General features: G+C 42.7%; 1 protein-coding gene across 2 annotated transcripts in view; it reads left to right on the forward strand.

Annotated features, from left to right (window-relative positions):
* Positions 1-11,869, forward strand: part of AP1G1 (adaptor-related protein complex 1, gamma 1 subunit) — a 33,625-nt gene extending 21,756 nt beyond the window's left edge. For both annotated transcript variants that reach the window (XM_009894048.1, XM_009894049.1), the window contains 10 exons: positions 1,420-1,542; positions 1,869-1,958; positions 2,440-2,567; positions 3,191-3,295; positions 5,429-5,570; positions 6,007-6,133; positions 6,588-6,683; positions 6,923-7,083; positions 8,106-8,204; positions 10,632-11,869. In XM_009894048.1, coding sequence (XP_009892350.1) covers positions 1,420-1,542; positions 1,869-1,958; positions 2,440-2,567; positions 3,191-3,295; positions 5,429-5,570; positions 6,007-6,133; positions 6,588-6,683; positions 6,923-7,083; positions 8,106-8,204; positions 10,632-10,733 — 1,173 coding nt within the window. In that variant the 3' untranslated portion in view covers positions 10,734-11,869. The remainder of the gene's footprint in view (positions 1-1,419; positions 1,543-1,868; positions 1,959-2,439; positions 2,568-3,190; positions 3,296-5,428; positions 5,571-6,006; positions 6,134-6,587; positions 6,684-6,922; positions 7,084-8,105; positions 8,205-10,631) is intronic.
* The last annotated feature ends 3,360 nt before the right edge of the window (positions 11,870-15,229 follow it).

Consider the following 15,229-nt stretch of genomic DNA (forward strand, 5'->3'; position numbering starts at 1 on the left):
TTTTTTAGAATAAATGTATGATTTCAGAAACACACAAGAATACAGTGTGTAGTAGAGTTGGGTTTTTTTCCTACTGCAGTAATCGCATTATGTGCTAAGTTAGGACAGCTCTTGTGCTGTCTGTGATTCCAATATACAGTGCTTTCAGGGGAGAGTGAATGTAGGCTTAAGTGACTTGCAAAGAGAAAGGGGGCGAAACAATTTCTTGGAATTATTCCAAGTTGAGTTTATCAAAGCTTTTTTAATGAAACTGTATCAACAGCTTTCTAGTTCCTCTTCTTTGGGTTTAATTATGACTCTTGACCTGCATGAATTTCTTCATAAACATCACAGTTGAGGTGGAACTGGAGTAGTGTTTTGGTAGACAGGAGGGAAGAGATCTTGATAGCTTGGGTAGGCAGTGTGCTTCCTGAGGCAAAGGAAGAGATTTATTTTATCAGTATGAGTGTTCAAATTTGAGAAGATCATCAAGAAGCATGTCTTGCTTGTGTGCTATTTTGTCCCCCTGAAACAGAGAAAAGTAGATTCTTCTGAACTGAGAATTGATTTCCATTAGAAGGTTGGCTGTGAGAATTGCTCTCAGATTACTTCCCTCAATAAAGTAACTTCCTTCTCTTTGCTGCTAGAGAAACAATTTATAAAGCTGTATTCATGAGATGACTGCAGAGTCCTACAGATAAACATCCTTTTCAGTTTAGCAGACTTATGAGAACTAACACAGAAAGATGGCATCAGTCATCTTTGGCTATGTGGATTCTCATTTAGTTGGCCTAATAGGGCTCACTTAATTTCCTTCTTTTTGCATGCTTTGCTCTAAGTGCCAGAAGAGTGTCTAAACAGAACAGGTTTTGAACAGTATGCATCTTCCCTTCAGTGCCAAAGCTGTGTGATTGTGTGTTGCCCCACAAACTTTCCTGGCCTTAAAATGGGCTTTGCCCCTGAGCTCTGCTTTTCTATCCTCTAACCAAATAGTGATATACAGGCAAGTTCCTGGGTCCCATGCTTATTTGGCATAGAATCTGGCTTTGAGCAAGCGATTGAATAAGCTGTGTTCTGCCTCCTGGGTGTCTTTTGACTTCCATTTAACAGAGAAGTTTTCTGTGTTGCTTTTTGTTCCTTGTGTAGCACAGGCTTCTTATGTCCACACTCTATCCTCTTGACAATGTCAGGATATCTGTAGTATGGATTTCTCTGGGTAGAGCTGAATTCATTGGGAAAATGTACTGTCCTGTACTTACCCACCTGAGCCTGCTCAAAATCAACCATAAAGTACCTGAGGATGAGGAGGTTGACTTTTATGTCCATGCACATCAGGTGGCTTTGTGAAGGGTATCAGTAGATGCTGTGTGTTACTGAGAAGTCGGATAGTGAAACCTAACAACTTTTATTTGTCTCTTGAATACACAATTGTTCTTGCAGGCAGGAAGTTATGTTCGTGATGATGCTGTTCCCAATCTGATCCAGCTAATAACTAATAGTGTGGAGATGCATGCCTACACTGTGCAGAGACTGTACAAAGCCATCCTTGGTGATTACTCCCAGGTAATACAAAACAAGACCAGCTTCAGTTTCCTTGTTGTACTGCAATAAGCATGTTTACTAAGCATCTCAAGGTAAATCAACATCACACTGCCTAGCTCCAAGAGACGGATTGCAGAGGAGGCATGTCTTCTATAAGTTCACGTTCTTTTTATTTTCTCCAATTCTCTTAGGGAATTCTTGATTGAATCAAATAGTCCTCTTTCTTCTGCTGTGGAGAATTTCTGTGGCTGGAAGGAGGGCTAAGCTTGCTCTGGGAAATGGTGATGGTTTAATTTGTCATACAGGCATCCATTTATCTCTGAGGCGTCTGATTTTTCTTCTAACAGCAGCCCCTGGTGCAAGTGGCCTCTTGGTGCATAGGAGAGTATGGAGATCTTCTGGTGTCTGGCCAGTGTGAAGAGGAGGAACCAATACAGGTACAGCTTGGGAAAGAACTGTGTACATGCCTGATGCTGGAGCTGCTTGATGCTGGCTATGTGAGGGGAATGCTTGCAACAGATACTTTGTGTCCATGATGGTGATGGACCCTGGACAGGAATCTCCTTCCCATACCACAGACATGGGCTGTGTAAACATGCACTGTCAGGAACACAGCTGCAATTGCCAGAGCAGTGTGGTTTCAGTGCTAACCTAGCTTGTGGGGTATCTGCTAGTTGTTTTGGTGATAAACGTGCTCTTCAATGTGTGGAACAGGAACCGTATTTTAAAACTAATGTCGTAAGATCTCCACCTAGATGCATCTGTCTCATACACTTTGAACATATGCTACAGGCTCACAAAGACGTGGAGGAGGTACAACACAGCCATTAAACAATAGACAGGTTTTTACTGTATACCCTGGAAGGATTGCAGCAAAGCTTATCTGTGTCTCAGCCTAACCTTTCTGTACCTTTTCAGGTAACAGAGGATGAAGTTCTTGATATTTTAGAAAGCGTCCTGATATCTAATATGTCTGCATCTGTTACACGAGGCTATGCTCTCACTGCCATCATGAAGCTTTCCACGAGGTTCACCTGCACTGTCAAGTGAGTTCTTATTGATGTTGTACTGCACAGAGCCTTGCAACTATGCTGGCATCAGTTGTCTTCAGTAAAAGTATTCCTTGGACATCTGCTGCTTCCATGGTTTACAACAGTCATCTTGTTATTTCTGGGCTTTTACAGTCCTCCTTTGCTTGCAGGGTGGAAGACTTCCACTGATTTGTGTTTTCTCTGTGAATGTCCTCTACTGTGTAGGGACTTAATCTATGTTTCTGTTGCTTGAAAACTCCTTTATGGAGAAGATAAGTCCTTACTTCCAGTAGACTGTTCTTTTTCAGATGATGGAGAGAAAAATAGCTTTGTTTCCTACTGCTGGCTTCTCAGTGTGGGCAGTTGAGCTTTCTTATGATATACCTTGTTGTGGTATATTAATCACCTGCTGATGCTGTTGTGAAGGGGGAGTTAAAAAATAGATGTTGCATAGATACTGCAGGAAAACAGCAGTGACTGCTGTTCTAAATGAGTTACACAGGACACCTGTTCAGCAGATGCCAGATAGCGTCTTCTGGATGACACATGCTAATCCCTTGCTTGTTGCTGCTAATTCCATGGATGTGTCATTGGTTTGTTTTTTTTTTTTTTTTTGTTTCTCCCCTGCCCTCACACAGTCGCATTAAGAAGGTAGTTTCCATTTATGGCAGCAGCATTGATGTGGAGCTACAGCAGAGGGCAGTGGAATATAATGCACTTTTCAAGAAATATGATCACATGAGGTAAGTGCTAAAGAGTTTTGGTGTTTGAAAAGGATTGTTATAATCTATTCTGATAGGAATGTGTACCACATGTTGTGTTCTGAGAGCTTTGTCTCGTGAGTTTGGTAGGATTACAGAGGAACTAGAATCACTTCTTCATCTATGGGGTTAGTTAAGTGTTTTAAGAACTTAACGTATCCTGGGAGATTGTTCTGTGATCAGAGACTTTCTCTGCCAAAACATTCACCCTGCTTTGAGCTTGAACTTGACTAGTTTTTACTTCTAGGTGTTGAATCTCAAACTTCGTAGCTGAGTAAGTGTCTGCAGGTAGCTTTGACCATGCTTGCATTACCACAGCCATTAGGTTCAAACTCATTTTAAAATGTCTTTGGAATAAACATGCAGAGATCCATTGACCTGTCCTCCTAAGCTGTGCTCTGAGCTTGAGATAATTCTTCCAACTGTTAATACTTCTCTGTTTTTCAGAACATCTCTTTAATTTACTGTATCTTCTTGTAGTATCTGTTTAAAATCTCAAATTTTGCATGCAAAGGCATACTATTTCACTGCACCACTCAGCCTCCCTGTTTTACAATTCACAAGCATGTTAAACGCCTTACACCTTACCATTGAGAGGGCCGCATTTGTCATCACTTTGCTCAAGTCATTGTTTCTTTATGAGAAAGTTAAACCCCTTCTTTGTTGCAATAACTAAAGCTGTAGTTCTTTGTAGAATAGCGATTAATCTGCTGTGTGCAATAGTTATTGTTGATACATTGGAGCACCACAGATTCTCTTCAGTAAGGATCATAAGATTGGAGGAGATCTGGGGATTAACTTCATCCACCCTTGAAAATTTTCCATAAGATTCCGTTTTAGAGTCTAGATGAGAGGACAGAGAAAATGAGTGCCACTGGAATAAATATTTTCTGTGTTTGTAGGGGCTTCCAAACCTTGTGTCAAAGGCTCTTCACAATCACTTTTTTCCATAGGTACTATCCTATTCGCTATGTCTAGGACACAACATTCTTGTGATTTTGTCTTCTCTCCTCCTGTGGGATCCACACAGCAGCTCAAATTGTTCTTGGAAAAGTCATGTTAATGAGCTAGGGCATGTAAGCTGCCTAGGGCTTCATGTGAAGGCTTATGAATGGGTTGAGAAAAATCTAGCTTGAGAGGCTTTTGATCTGAACTGACTATTGCAGACAACAGTGTCTGGCGATCAGCTGGCTTTTAATCAGGTGACAGTGTACGCTATCTGTAGTTTTGTGAAGCATTGCACTTTAGAAAAACATACCTCAACTTCATTCAGTTTTACATCTGTATTTTTTCCCTGGTATATTCTGGTGTTCGTTACAGTGTAAAGGTCAATGTTTAGTAGTTTTTGCTCGTTAAGACTTTGTTCATGGTCAAAAAGTGGCCCATTGTTGGGTTTATTGGCACTGGAACACTTTTTCAGCCCAAAAGGTGTGTAGACAGTGTGGCTTACCCCTATTACATGCAGCGCTCGGTGGCTTGATCTGTGAAGGTAATGGCCTTTTTTGTATTACAGACAAGTTCTCCCTACACAGGTTTTCCTGGTTTTTCGGTTTGATGTCAGGATTCTATATCCTGTGCCGCCTCTTCAGTCTTTGTATCATTTCAGGAGGGTACTCTCAAGGGCTCAACTTAATCTCTTTGAAAATTTAATTTGGCTAAATGATAGCATGGTGATTGCTTTTCCAACTTTGTTACCTGTTCTAAGTTGTTAACCCTTCTGCGAAGAGAAGTCAAATGAGCTGACTCTCCGACTCAACTGCATACGGAACAGAACGGTCAAATGGCTGCAGTTAATCCACCATTGCTCAGTTGTTTAATCTTTGTCTTGGATTTGTTATCCTAGCCCCACAGTGGAAACTGTGTCAAGTATTAGGGGAAAACAGGAGGCAGGAGGGCTTGTTTGGCTTTCATCTGTCAAGTAACGTATTTCCACTGCCGCAGAATGCCAGGGATTGCTTCTGACCACCTCAAGCTGTCATGTAGTCTTACAGTTCCCTGGCATCGGAGCCAAAAGAAATAGGCAGGTTGTCCTATGTATATCATCTCCTGAATGTCTGAGTATTTGGATTGGGATCCAGGAAGATGGCACAGTGTAACTATGTCAGCTTCTTTCAGGCCAGCCCTGCTGGAGAGAATGCCAGTAATGGAGAAAGTCACCACAAATGGCCCTACTGAGATTGTACAGACCAACGGAGAGACAGAGCCAGCAGTATTGGAAACCAAACCTCCACCCTCTGGATTGCAGCCTGCTAGCCAGGTAATGGAACCTGATCTAGGATAAGTTTCCACTGCCTGACAAACCACATTACTAGCCACTGCCAACAGTAAGCTGAGAGCATCACCTTCCCCCTCTCTGCCTCTTTGCTAGTTCTGGCCTGGTGGTGATTGCATCATCTCTCTGCTCTGATGGCTCCAGTGTCATTGTGGGGAGTGCAAGAGCAGGGTGGGGTAAAGCCATATATCCCCCAACCTGTCTCAGTGTGAATGAACTTCATCCTTCTCTATCTCTGTGTCCCAAGAGCATGGAAATTGCATCTTTTGTGGGGCATGGGACCCTAGCCAAACTAAGAACCTTTCTGACTGGCCAGCAGCTCTGTTGGTCTTCAATCTGAGAGCAAGTAGAATCCATTCGATTTGCAAGGGTAAGTAGCAGGAAGTTGAATATGTAACTATTGCGTCCACTCTCTCATTAGGCAAATGATTTGTTGGACTTGTTGGGGGGAAGTGATATAACACCTGTAATCCCTACTGCACCTACAAGCAAGCCAGCTTCTGCTGGTGGGGAGCTTCTTGACCTTCTAGGAGACCTCAACCTAACAGGTGAGCAGATTGCATCTCTTTAAAAGTCTGCATTCTCAGTCCTGGGGTGGGATGTGGACTGGCGAGTTCTTCACTTTCTGTCAGGTCCTAGTCTTCACACTTATTCTTACCAAGATCCATATTAGTATGCAGGTGGGCATCAGAGAATGAAGTCACAGGTTGACTCTGCATGATTAGCTCGTGAAACTTGAGCATTTTCATGGTCTAGCCTGGGAATGCTGTGAGCTGTTCCAGATAGGATTGGGAAATGTGAGGAATTAATTCCATTTGAATGCCTGCTAGCTCAAGAGGAGACAGTCCTTGTTAGTGAGAACAGAGAAGAGGAGGATGACAACACAGATGATTTATAGAGCTTCATGTAAAGAAATATGATAGGCAGCAGTTGAGCTTTGGAGGAGTAATTACTCTTCATTTCATGACAGCTAAGTAATAATCCTTTAACATTTTTTTGTAGGTTCTCCAGTATCTGCCCCTGCACCCCAGATAGCACAGCCTCCGTTCCTGCTTGATGGACTTTCATCACAGCCTCTCTTCAATGATATTGCTGCAGGTTAGGGACATGTAAATCTGTAGCCTAAGGTGCTACAGCACCCAACTAGAAGAGGAAACAAGGGGTAGTAAAAAAAGGGGGGGATTTGGGAGTAAAGTGTGGCACAGGCACTGGAGCAGGAGGAGGGGGTGTACTTAATCTTCAGAAGAGTTCATGTCTGAAGTAAAGTAAATGTGTTCTGTGATGTTGAGAATGTTCTCCAGATTCTGTAGGTCTGCTGCTTTTTTTTTCCTCTACAGGAATCCCTTCAATTACTGCGTATAACAAGAATGGGCTGAAGATTGACTTCACCTTTGAGAGGTCAAACACCAACCCTAGCGTCACTGTAATCACGATACAGGCCTCCAACAGCACAGAGCTGGATATGACAGATTTTGTTTTCCAAGCTGCAGTACCAAAGGTACAGCCACTTAGGGCAGCTACAGTGGTGGTTTTGGGGCCAGCTGCAAATACTTCCTGATCAGTGCTTTCATGTAAACAGAAACTTGCAGCATGGTAAACAAGGCTGAGCTGTTAATAGGTTAACAGCTTAGTGTTCAGTTTGGTCATCTCTTCCTAGCCTGAACGTAAATGTTGTAAATGCAGTAGAACACTAGTTCCTGTCAGATTGGACTGCTTCTGCTTGGACAAAACCTTGTTTAAAATCACCACTTTCTAGGAAAGTTGCTAAACAACACGCAGAAAAATGTTGGGTAAGAAAAATAAAGATGCTAATCTTTCCCTGAATTCTTAGCAACTAAAGAATGATACCATGCTTTTTGAAGCTATGAATACATGAAAAAAATCTTTTGAAGCTATCAGCTGCTTGTAAAAGCTTAAATGAGTCCCTGTGTGGTGATTAATGACGGTCCTCCTTTAAGCAGTGAATTGTTTCCCCTTGCATTTAGCTACAGCACAAAATATGGGAGACAGATACTGCCTAGTTTGTAGTAGAGCAGACCATTTAAGTGGGGTGTGATTGGAAAGTTCATCAAGTTTAAGAAAATACATTCACTTCTGGGAGTTTCACTTCTAGGAATTAGTAATGCTCTAACTTTAATTCGGATAGGTTTCATACCTGCTGTAGGAAGGAATTAGGGAAAGAACCTTCTGAAGTTGCAGTGTGCTGAACAGTCCCTCCCTGTGCGACACTTGAAACAATGCATCACTGCTGATCTTGATACACTACAGTAAGACCTCACCCCCTAGTCTTTGTGCTACCTGGATCTTACTTGTGTAGAATGCAAGTGGGCCAGTGAATATTTTGTTTTTTACGGACAGGGAATTGAAGAACTGATTGTTTAACTTTATTGTGGCCATACAGACACCGTCAGGGCCAGGAACTGAACCTTAATTTTCCTTGCCTTCTCTCAGTGCAAACAAATCGCTTCGTGTTGTTACTTGACTAAGCGTCAGATTATTTTCTATTTACCCTTTCTTCAGACATTCCAGCTGCAGCTCCTGTCTCCCAGCAGCAGTGTCATCCCTGCATTTAACTCGGGGACCATCACACAGGTCATTAAAGTCCTGAATCCACAAAAGGTGAGTGATTCCGACAACAGTTATTAAAGATATTGTTGTAAATTGTGCATTTAGTGGAGGTCGGTTAGGGATGTATCTCTGATGAGCGATAGGGAGTGATGGTAGTTAATGATGTGTTTTTAATGATAGTCATTCTGGTTAGAGTTAGGAAAAAGTTATGAAAAAGGCAGGAGATCCTGGACACAGGTTTGGCCTTCCATTTGGTTATACTGCTAAAACAGATTCGCAGGTTTGCTATCTTCTTGAATTCACAAATGTCTTTTGCATCAGAATGGTTGTTAAATTTTTAGACGGCCTCTCTACAGGAGCTCAACCTAGTGCTTCTATGTGTTGTAAAAGTGTCTGAAAGGCAAGCAACTTGCCATATAAATCTGACATTCGTTCTTGCTATCTGCAGCGATGTTACCCAAAATGTTTGTTACACAAAAAAATAGTTTAGCGTAATCGTAACAAAATTGTCTGTTTTCTCAAGTGGTGTAATTTGTTTTTAATGTGATGAGTGTAGTTTTAAACAGTTAATGGAAAGAATCTTTAGGTGTGATTTAATCATAATTCCATTTGTTTTACAGCCTTCAGAGACAGGCTTCAAGACTGGGATACAACAGACTTTTGAGGGGAGGGAGGGTTGTGGCCCACATGTCCTCCTTAAGAGGCTTTGCAAGTATTCAGATGGCATCAGAAAGAAACGTAAAATTGAGGTCACGTATTTCTTCCTCTGTGGGACACCCTTGAGATGTTAACCGTTTTTAAGAACTTTAAATATCTTAATTTTTTCAGAGGTTAACACTTTTGTGCTGCTGTAGATGTTAAATGTTGCTGCTAGACTGATGTGCAAATTAGAAAAATTCTCAGATCTCAGCCCGAGATTTCACTGAAGTGGCTATCTTCTAGTGCATGGGTTTTGTGCTTTACATGCATCTCCCCTTATCTCAGTGTAGCGCGCTCCGCTCTGCCTGTATTAAGGCACTGGAGTAATTATTCTCTTTGTCTTGTTTACATGTGATACGACTTTCTCTGTGGTGCTGTAGAGCACCTTTCAAAGATCACCTTTAAAGTTATTTTCTGAACTCAGAAGGGTTTAGGAGTTTTCCTGTAAGGTGCCAGAAGTTGCAACATATCCAATATCCACCTCAGGTGGGCCCCACAAGGTGAAATACACCTAGATAGTGGGATGCTTTCTTGTTGGAACACCAGAACTGGTATGAACACTTCAGAATACAGAGGTGCAAAATACTATTTTACTACCCTGTTCTCTTGCCTCCTATTTTCTGACTCTTCCACCTCAGGCATTTGTGCATCTCTTACTGTCCTTTAGATTGCTACTGCCTGAAAGTACAGCTTTGCAAGGACCCTGTCCATGAGGTAGTGTAGTTACCTGGAATACTCTGAGGGAGGCAACCTTGGAACAGCCTTGCTGTTTAGGAGGTAGCTGTTTGTCTTGTCAGTGTTATAACAAAAGTCTGTTCACTGGGACATGGACTGTTATTATGCTGGATTGAAACTGATGGCCAGTTTTCCAAAACAACACCAGATATAACAAAAACTGACACTGATTATATTCATCTATTAGTGATAAAGCATAGCCTGTTTATCCTGAGGCTGGTTGAGCAGTCATTGTCCTCCTTTGCTCCCTCTGCTATCCCTTTTGCGTATTTTGCTGTAAGTGTGGGGAAAAGAGCCAGAAATAGCCAACTTTTTGCTTTTGCTTTTCCTTTTAAGGGTTTTGGGAAACAAGTTTCTTTGAGAGCGAGGAGAATAGGGAACCTGGCTGGAGCATGCTGTGCTCTAGCTATTAAGGGCCACCTAGTATCTGGATGGCAGCCAAATGACAGTGTAAAACAACTTCTGAGCTATTCCATCATCTACTCACAGCAGGAGGAAATGTTCTTAGAGACTGTTTTCTAGTCTGTCTTAGGCTATCTCCTTCATAGTGACACTGAGCTATGCAATACTTGAAGTTTCAAGACCGCTGCTTTAAGTGAACACCTAGTGTGGGAAATGACACCTCTCCGTGCGAGCCTAAGTGCAGAGCAGCAGAGTCCAGATCTGCCTCCTGCTTTCTTCCATTGTTAACTGGGATTTTTAAGGCAGTTATTTTTGTATTTAAGGACTTCAGTGCTTGTGAGAGCAGGGCCAGTCCAGAGAGAGATGTGGGTAGAAGCTGTGCTATAGCTTTTCTGAGAGCTTGTACCTGATCTGAGAACTACAGTGACCAATCAACGTCCTACCAGATTAAGCATTTATCTGCAGTGTCATAGCTTACCCTGCACATCCTTCCAGCAAGCTCTTGTGGTGAGGAAAGGTCCATGTTTTGTATTCATGGGGCAAGGGAGGGGAGCTGGATGTGGGGGGATTTGCTGACCTTTAATGAAGACCTGAATTTGTTTTGTGTGTGTTTTTCTTTTTTTTCCCCGTTTTCTCTTCTAGCAACAACTACGTATGCGGATCAAGTTGACATATAATCACAAGGGCTCAGCAATGCAGGATCTAGCAGAAGTCAACAACTTCCCCCCTCAGTCTTGGCAGTGAGGCTCTGGCACCGTACTTATTCTCACCCCACCCAATCAAAAGAACTCTGGGAAGAAGGTTGTGATCCTTGGCAATCCCCCAAACTGCACCATGGGCATGGGGAACAGATGAGACCTGCTGATGAGGAGGAATTTTCCTGAAGTGATTGCTGACTTTGAAGCATATCTGTTAAGACTAATCTCCTCTCCTCCGCTGATGAGGCTCGTGGCTTGTGGAGGCTACTGTGCACTCCCTCACACATGCATTCACAGCCAGAAGCAACATTCCCTTCTCCCCTGCTCTCCTTCCCCTCCCCCCCGCAAAGAAACACAGCCTGGTTGGAAGAGAAGTCTGGAATTTCTAGCAGGGAAACTTTCTTCTCTCTGCAGCAAGTAAACAACTGCCCCTTCTTTCTGCTGTCTTTTTCCCCTGGGGTGGGCAAGGCGTGTTGTCATTCATTACTAGCTGGATTCCTTCAGGCACTTTCATATGGGGCTCAGAGTGGGGATTTGGGGAATGTCAGGCTGCCCTGCCTCTTTCTTCTTGTATCCCCTATGTCTGAAGGGGCTGGAGGCTTCTTACGGCTATTCAGTGCATTACTGTATACACCCACCTCTTAGTTATGTGATACGTACCAAGAGCAAGTTAGGCCTTGGGAGTTCATCTGCAAACCTGGGACAGTGCAGGAAAAGAGGTGCTGGTGGGAGTTGATAAAATTGCTTTGGTGCTGTACTTGGCAATGAAGACCTTACACTTGAATTTTCTTTCTTTCCATCAATAGCTACAGCCATGCAGATTCACAGATAGTCTTCTGTACCTTCCCCAAAAGTGTGGTGATGTATGAGAGATGTAGAGATCCAAGGAGCAGCTGGTTTTCTACCACAGACGGTTTCAAAGCCTTTTAACCCATTAGGTGTGGTTTATGGGTAGAAAAGAAATACTCAATTTTGTAGATCAGTCTTTGAGGGCTCTGTTCCTGCTCATCAGAGACTATGCTGCAAAGTTGCTCTTCCCAGTTATTCCAGACCTTCTCCCAAATTTAATTTCCAGAGCCTGTTGTAGACCCCCAGGATTCCATTTGAGTTACTCCTGACTGGGATATTTGTGTTGTATCTGTAATATTGGCACTGAAATAAAGACCATGCGGTTTAAAGAGACCTTTTCCCATTTTGTTACTTAATTGATCCTTGTAGTTTGCTCCTTGCTCCCCTTTCAGAGAAATGTGCTAGTTCAGGTTCAGACAGAAAGTAACTAAACTGTTTTTTGAATGGAAGCCAGTCGTTTGAGTATCTAGATCCAAAGATGTGAGGTCCAGTACTCTTCTAAGCTTACAGAAAGCTGTGTTCAGTTATTCTTCCTAGAGTTACCTGTTGTCAAGGTAGTAGAGTTCCATGAATTCTCATGGATTTGATACATAAAGGCGAGGACGTAAAGCACAGATGCTCAGCACTTTTCAGGAAGGAAGAGGGGAGGATAGATCTTAGATCTCCATCCATGAGTGTGCTGGTAAGCTGAAGGTACTCCAGCTTCCAACCTAATGCTTTCTCAAAAGAAACGAGTGGCACATCTGCTTTATTTCTGTTACGGGGCTTTCCAGATAGTGATCATTCAATGTTCTGGTGGCAATTGGACATGGCTTTTTGTGTCTGCGAAAGCGCTAACAATAGGTTCCAGTCCTTGCCAAAAACACTGCAAGAGTGGTGCACAGTGTACTTAGGGGAAAATTGAAGACTTATTCTGCCCTTGAATTGGGAGCAGGAGGCCACTAAAGGTTGTTCAGTCTGCTTTGGTTTTAACTGCATTAAGTACTATAACGTAAGACTGACTGTCACCGACTTAAGTGCTGGTCTGTGTAGTGGAATAAGTTTAGCTTCTCTTGGAGGGCATTTTTGCTGCCTTACTGAATAAACAAGTTTGGGCCTTTGGATTAGCAAAGAGTTTTATTATTCTACTGGAACTGGCATCAGCATGGGGTTATAAAATCTAGAAGAATGATGTTATGATTTCCTTAAAAGTAACTCTGGGTTGTGGCAGGCTGATGCCTTGGCTATCAGTGGTGAGATAGATACTGTGCTTCAGGTAGAAGCATCACGAAGCAGGCAGTCTTGCAGAAAATGGCTGAATCAAAGTCCGTTTGTAGGTACTGAGCACTTAGCTTTGTTGCTTTCACTGCATTTGTGACTATTCACTACCCCAATAGCTCAAACTTCTTAGTGTTGAATGCTGAGCATGTTAAATCTAGACTCCAGTGCACTCTGAGGGTGTCCCAGATATGAAGCTAATGGAAAGTCTTTGCCTTAGTTCCTGAACGCCCCATAAGCTCTCCTCTTCACAGAATTGTACATGGTCACTTGTACTGAAAGCTGGCACACCTCGATCTGTCTGGTTTTGCTGAGAAAGAGCACTGGTGGTTATATAGGGAGAAAGTAAATGGTCTCTCACCTGTCCCGTTTGTTGCAGCATAGTTGGGAACAACTCATCTTGTCCCTCTTGTTGCACTTGTTTTCTGTCCCCTGGAGCAGCTGGGTTTTGGTGTTGGTCTCTGTCTGGTAAGCTTGTAGGGTAATTTCCTACTGTGTTCTTGGCTCCTTCAGCTACCCTTGCACAGAGTGTCTGTGTTTTGGGAAATAGATGCTTTGTCGTATACTTCCGAGTCAAGCTGAAGGAGGTGGTGCAAGTCCCTGAAATGCATTTTGCTTGAAGCCATCCTTTGGCTATGAAGTGCTCCTTCGTAGCAGCTGAACATTCCTGTTGTCCTTGGAGCTCTTGCCCTTCCCCTTGCTAAGGGATGGGGTACTAACATCACACGGGAAGGCAGGCCAGGTTTCACACATTCCCATATCTGCAATACTACATGCCATTGCTTGCTCCTTCACCCCTAAGTACGTCTCTTGAGATCTGTGCTGCTGCTTTGTTTTCTTACTGGAGGGTACTTGCATGTCCACATCTGAGGCCCTCTGAGGACAGGATGAGTCTTTCTTCCACCAGTGGAATGCAACAATTCTTACAGGTCTGGTCAACTTTTTCCTTGCTTCAGTGTAAGGGGAATATAAAGGGAGCAAGATACAGACTTCATGGCTAATCTTACTAATATCTGCATTGGAGACTTCGGAGCTGAGAGAGATTGGATGTCTGTTTTTTCCAAGTGAATGTATTTTGAGTCAAAAAATGACAGAAAAAATAGCGGCCATAATGGGCCTGAAGGGGAAGGAGACATGGGAAGGTCCTAAGATTTGACTTTGTCCAGGTTTTGATGGGACAAAATAAGGCCTTGAACAACCTTTTGAAGCAATAGCAGTGAGGGGACTGCCACTTATACAGTACCTTTGATATATAACTCAGAAGATGCTGAAACAGCTGGGAAAGGTGATTTAGTACCTTCCCCAAGGCTGGTACTAGCTGCGAGATGGAGCAGCAAAGATGGCTTTTTTTTAGATCTGCTGGTGCGCTTTCTATGTGTTCATTTTCTACTTGGGGGCTGTGAGGGAAGGAGCTGCTGGACTGCTTCCCTCTGAACTTACACTCTATTCCTGTATATTCCTTTTTCTTTCCTGATGTTGTAATTTACATTTTGCATAGAGCCCCATCCCACCTCTTTGACAGTATAGTAAAAAAACCAACCAAACAAAAACCCCAAACAAAAAAAAAAAACAAAACAAAACCCTAACAAACCCAACCAGATTTAAAGTTAAAACATGCCATTTGAGCAGGGAGCGCGGTGGCATTCAAACTTCTGCAGACCTATTTTTGAGATGTGAAAAATTTCAATAAATGCTGAGTCTTAGGTGAGTGAGGAGCATAACGGATGTAAACATTTAAATGGGATGCATTAGACTTCTGCTGTGTGTATTGTCTTTTGGTTGAAACAAATTATGAAGTGACTAATAAAATGAGTCAATATTCAATGATTTAAAACTGTGCCTTGTTGCTTTTTGCAAGTGCAGTGGGATAGGTCTTACTTGATTCTTAATGTTTGGCCATGACAAGGTCAGATGAGGTAAAATAATCAATAAGGGCAGAATTTGGGAAAACTTTCCAGGAAATCTTGGAGAGCAAAATGAGCAGACCACACAGTCAAAGTGAAATACCACCCTGAAAGAGAGGTGGTCAACTCCTAGCAGCAATGCTTGTCCAGGTGCTAGAAAGGTATGATGAGATCTAGACACAAGGAATTTTTTTCCCTGGTGTTTGCAGCCTGCCCTTGGGGTTGGTTTTGAATCCCCTGCTGATTAAAAAGCCACCTTTCATACTCCCTGTGCCTCTGGGACGCAGATTGCTGTCATCTCGCTGTCCGTTAAAGCGATACACGTGCCTCCCGCTGTAAGGCTCTTCCTTGCATTTTCTAGTCAGAGTAATATTTTATTCGATAAATTTTCATGTGTTTTCTAACACATAATTGCACTTCTCTCTACAAAGTACTATCTCCTCAGCATTGCCATGTGTCCTTCCTTTATGGAAATTCTCCTGAGACAAAGTAGTTACAGCTTTTAGTTCTGTAGCTAGAAGTGTGTTGTAAT

The sequence above is a fragment of the Charadrius vociferus genome, unplaced genomic scaffold, assembly GCF_000708025.1.
Source record: "Charadrius vociferus isolate BGI_N301 unplaced genomic scaffold, ASM70802v2 scaffold341, whole genome shotgun sequence".
NCBI classification, from domain to species: Eukaryota; Metazoa; Chordata; class Aves; order Charadriiformes; family Charadriidae; genus Charadrius; species Charadrius vociferus.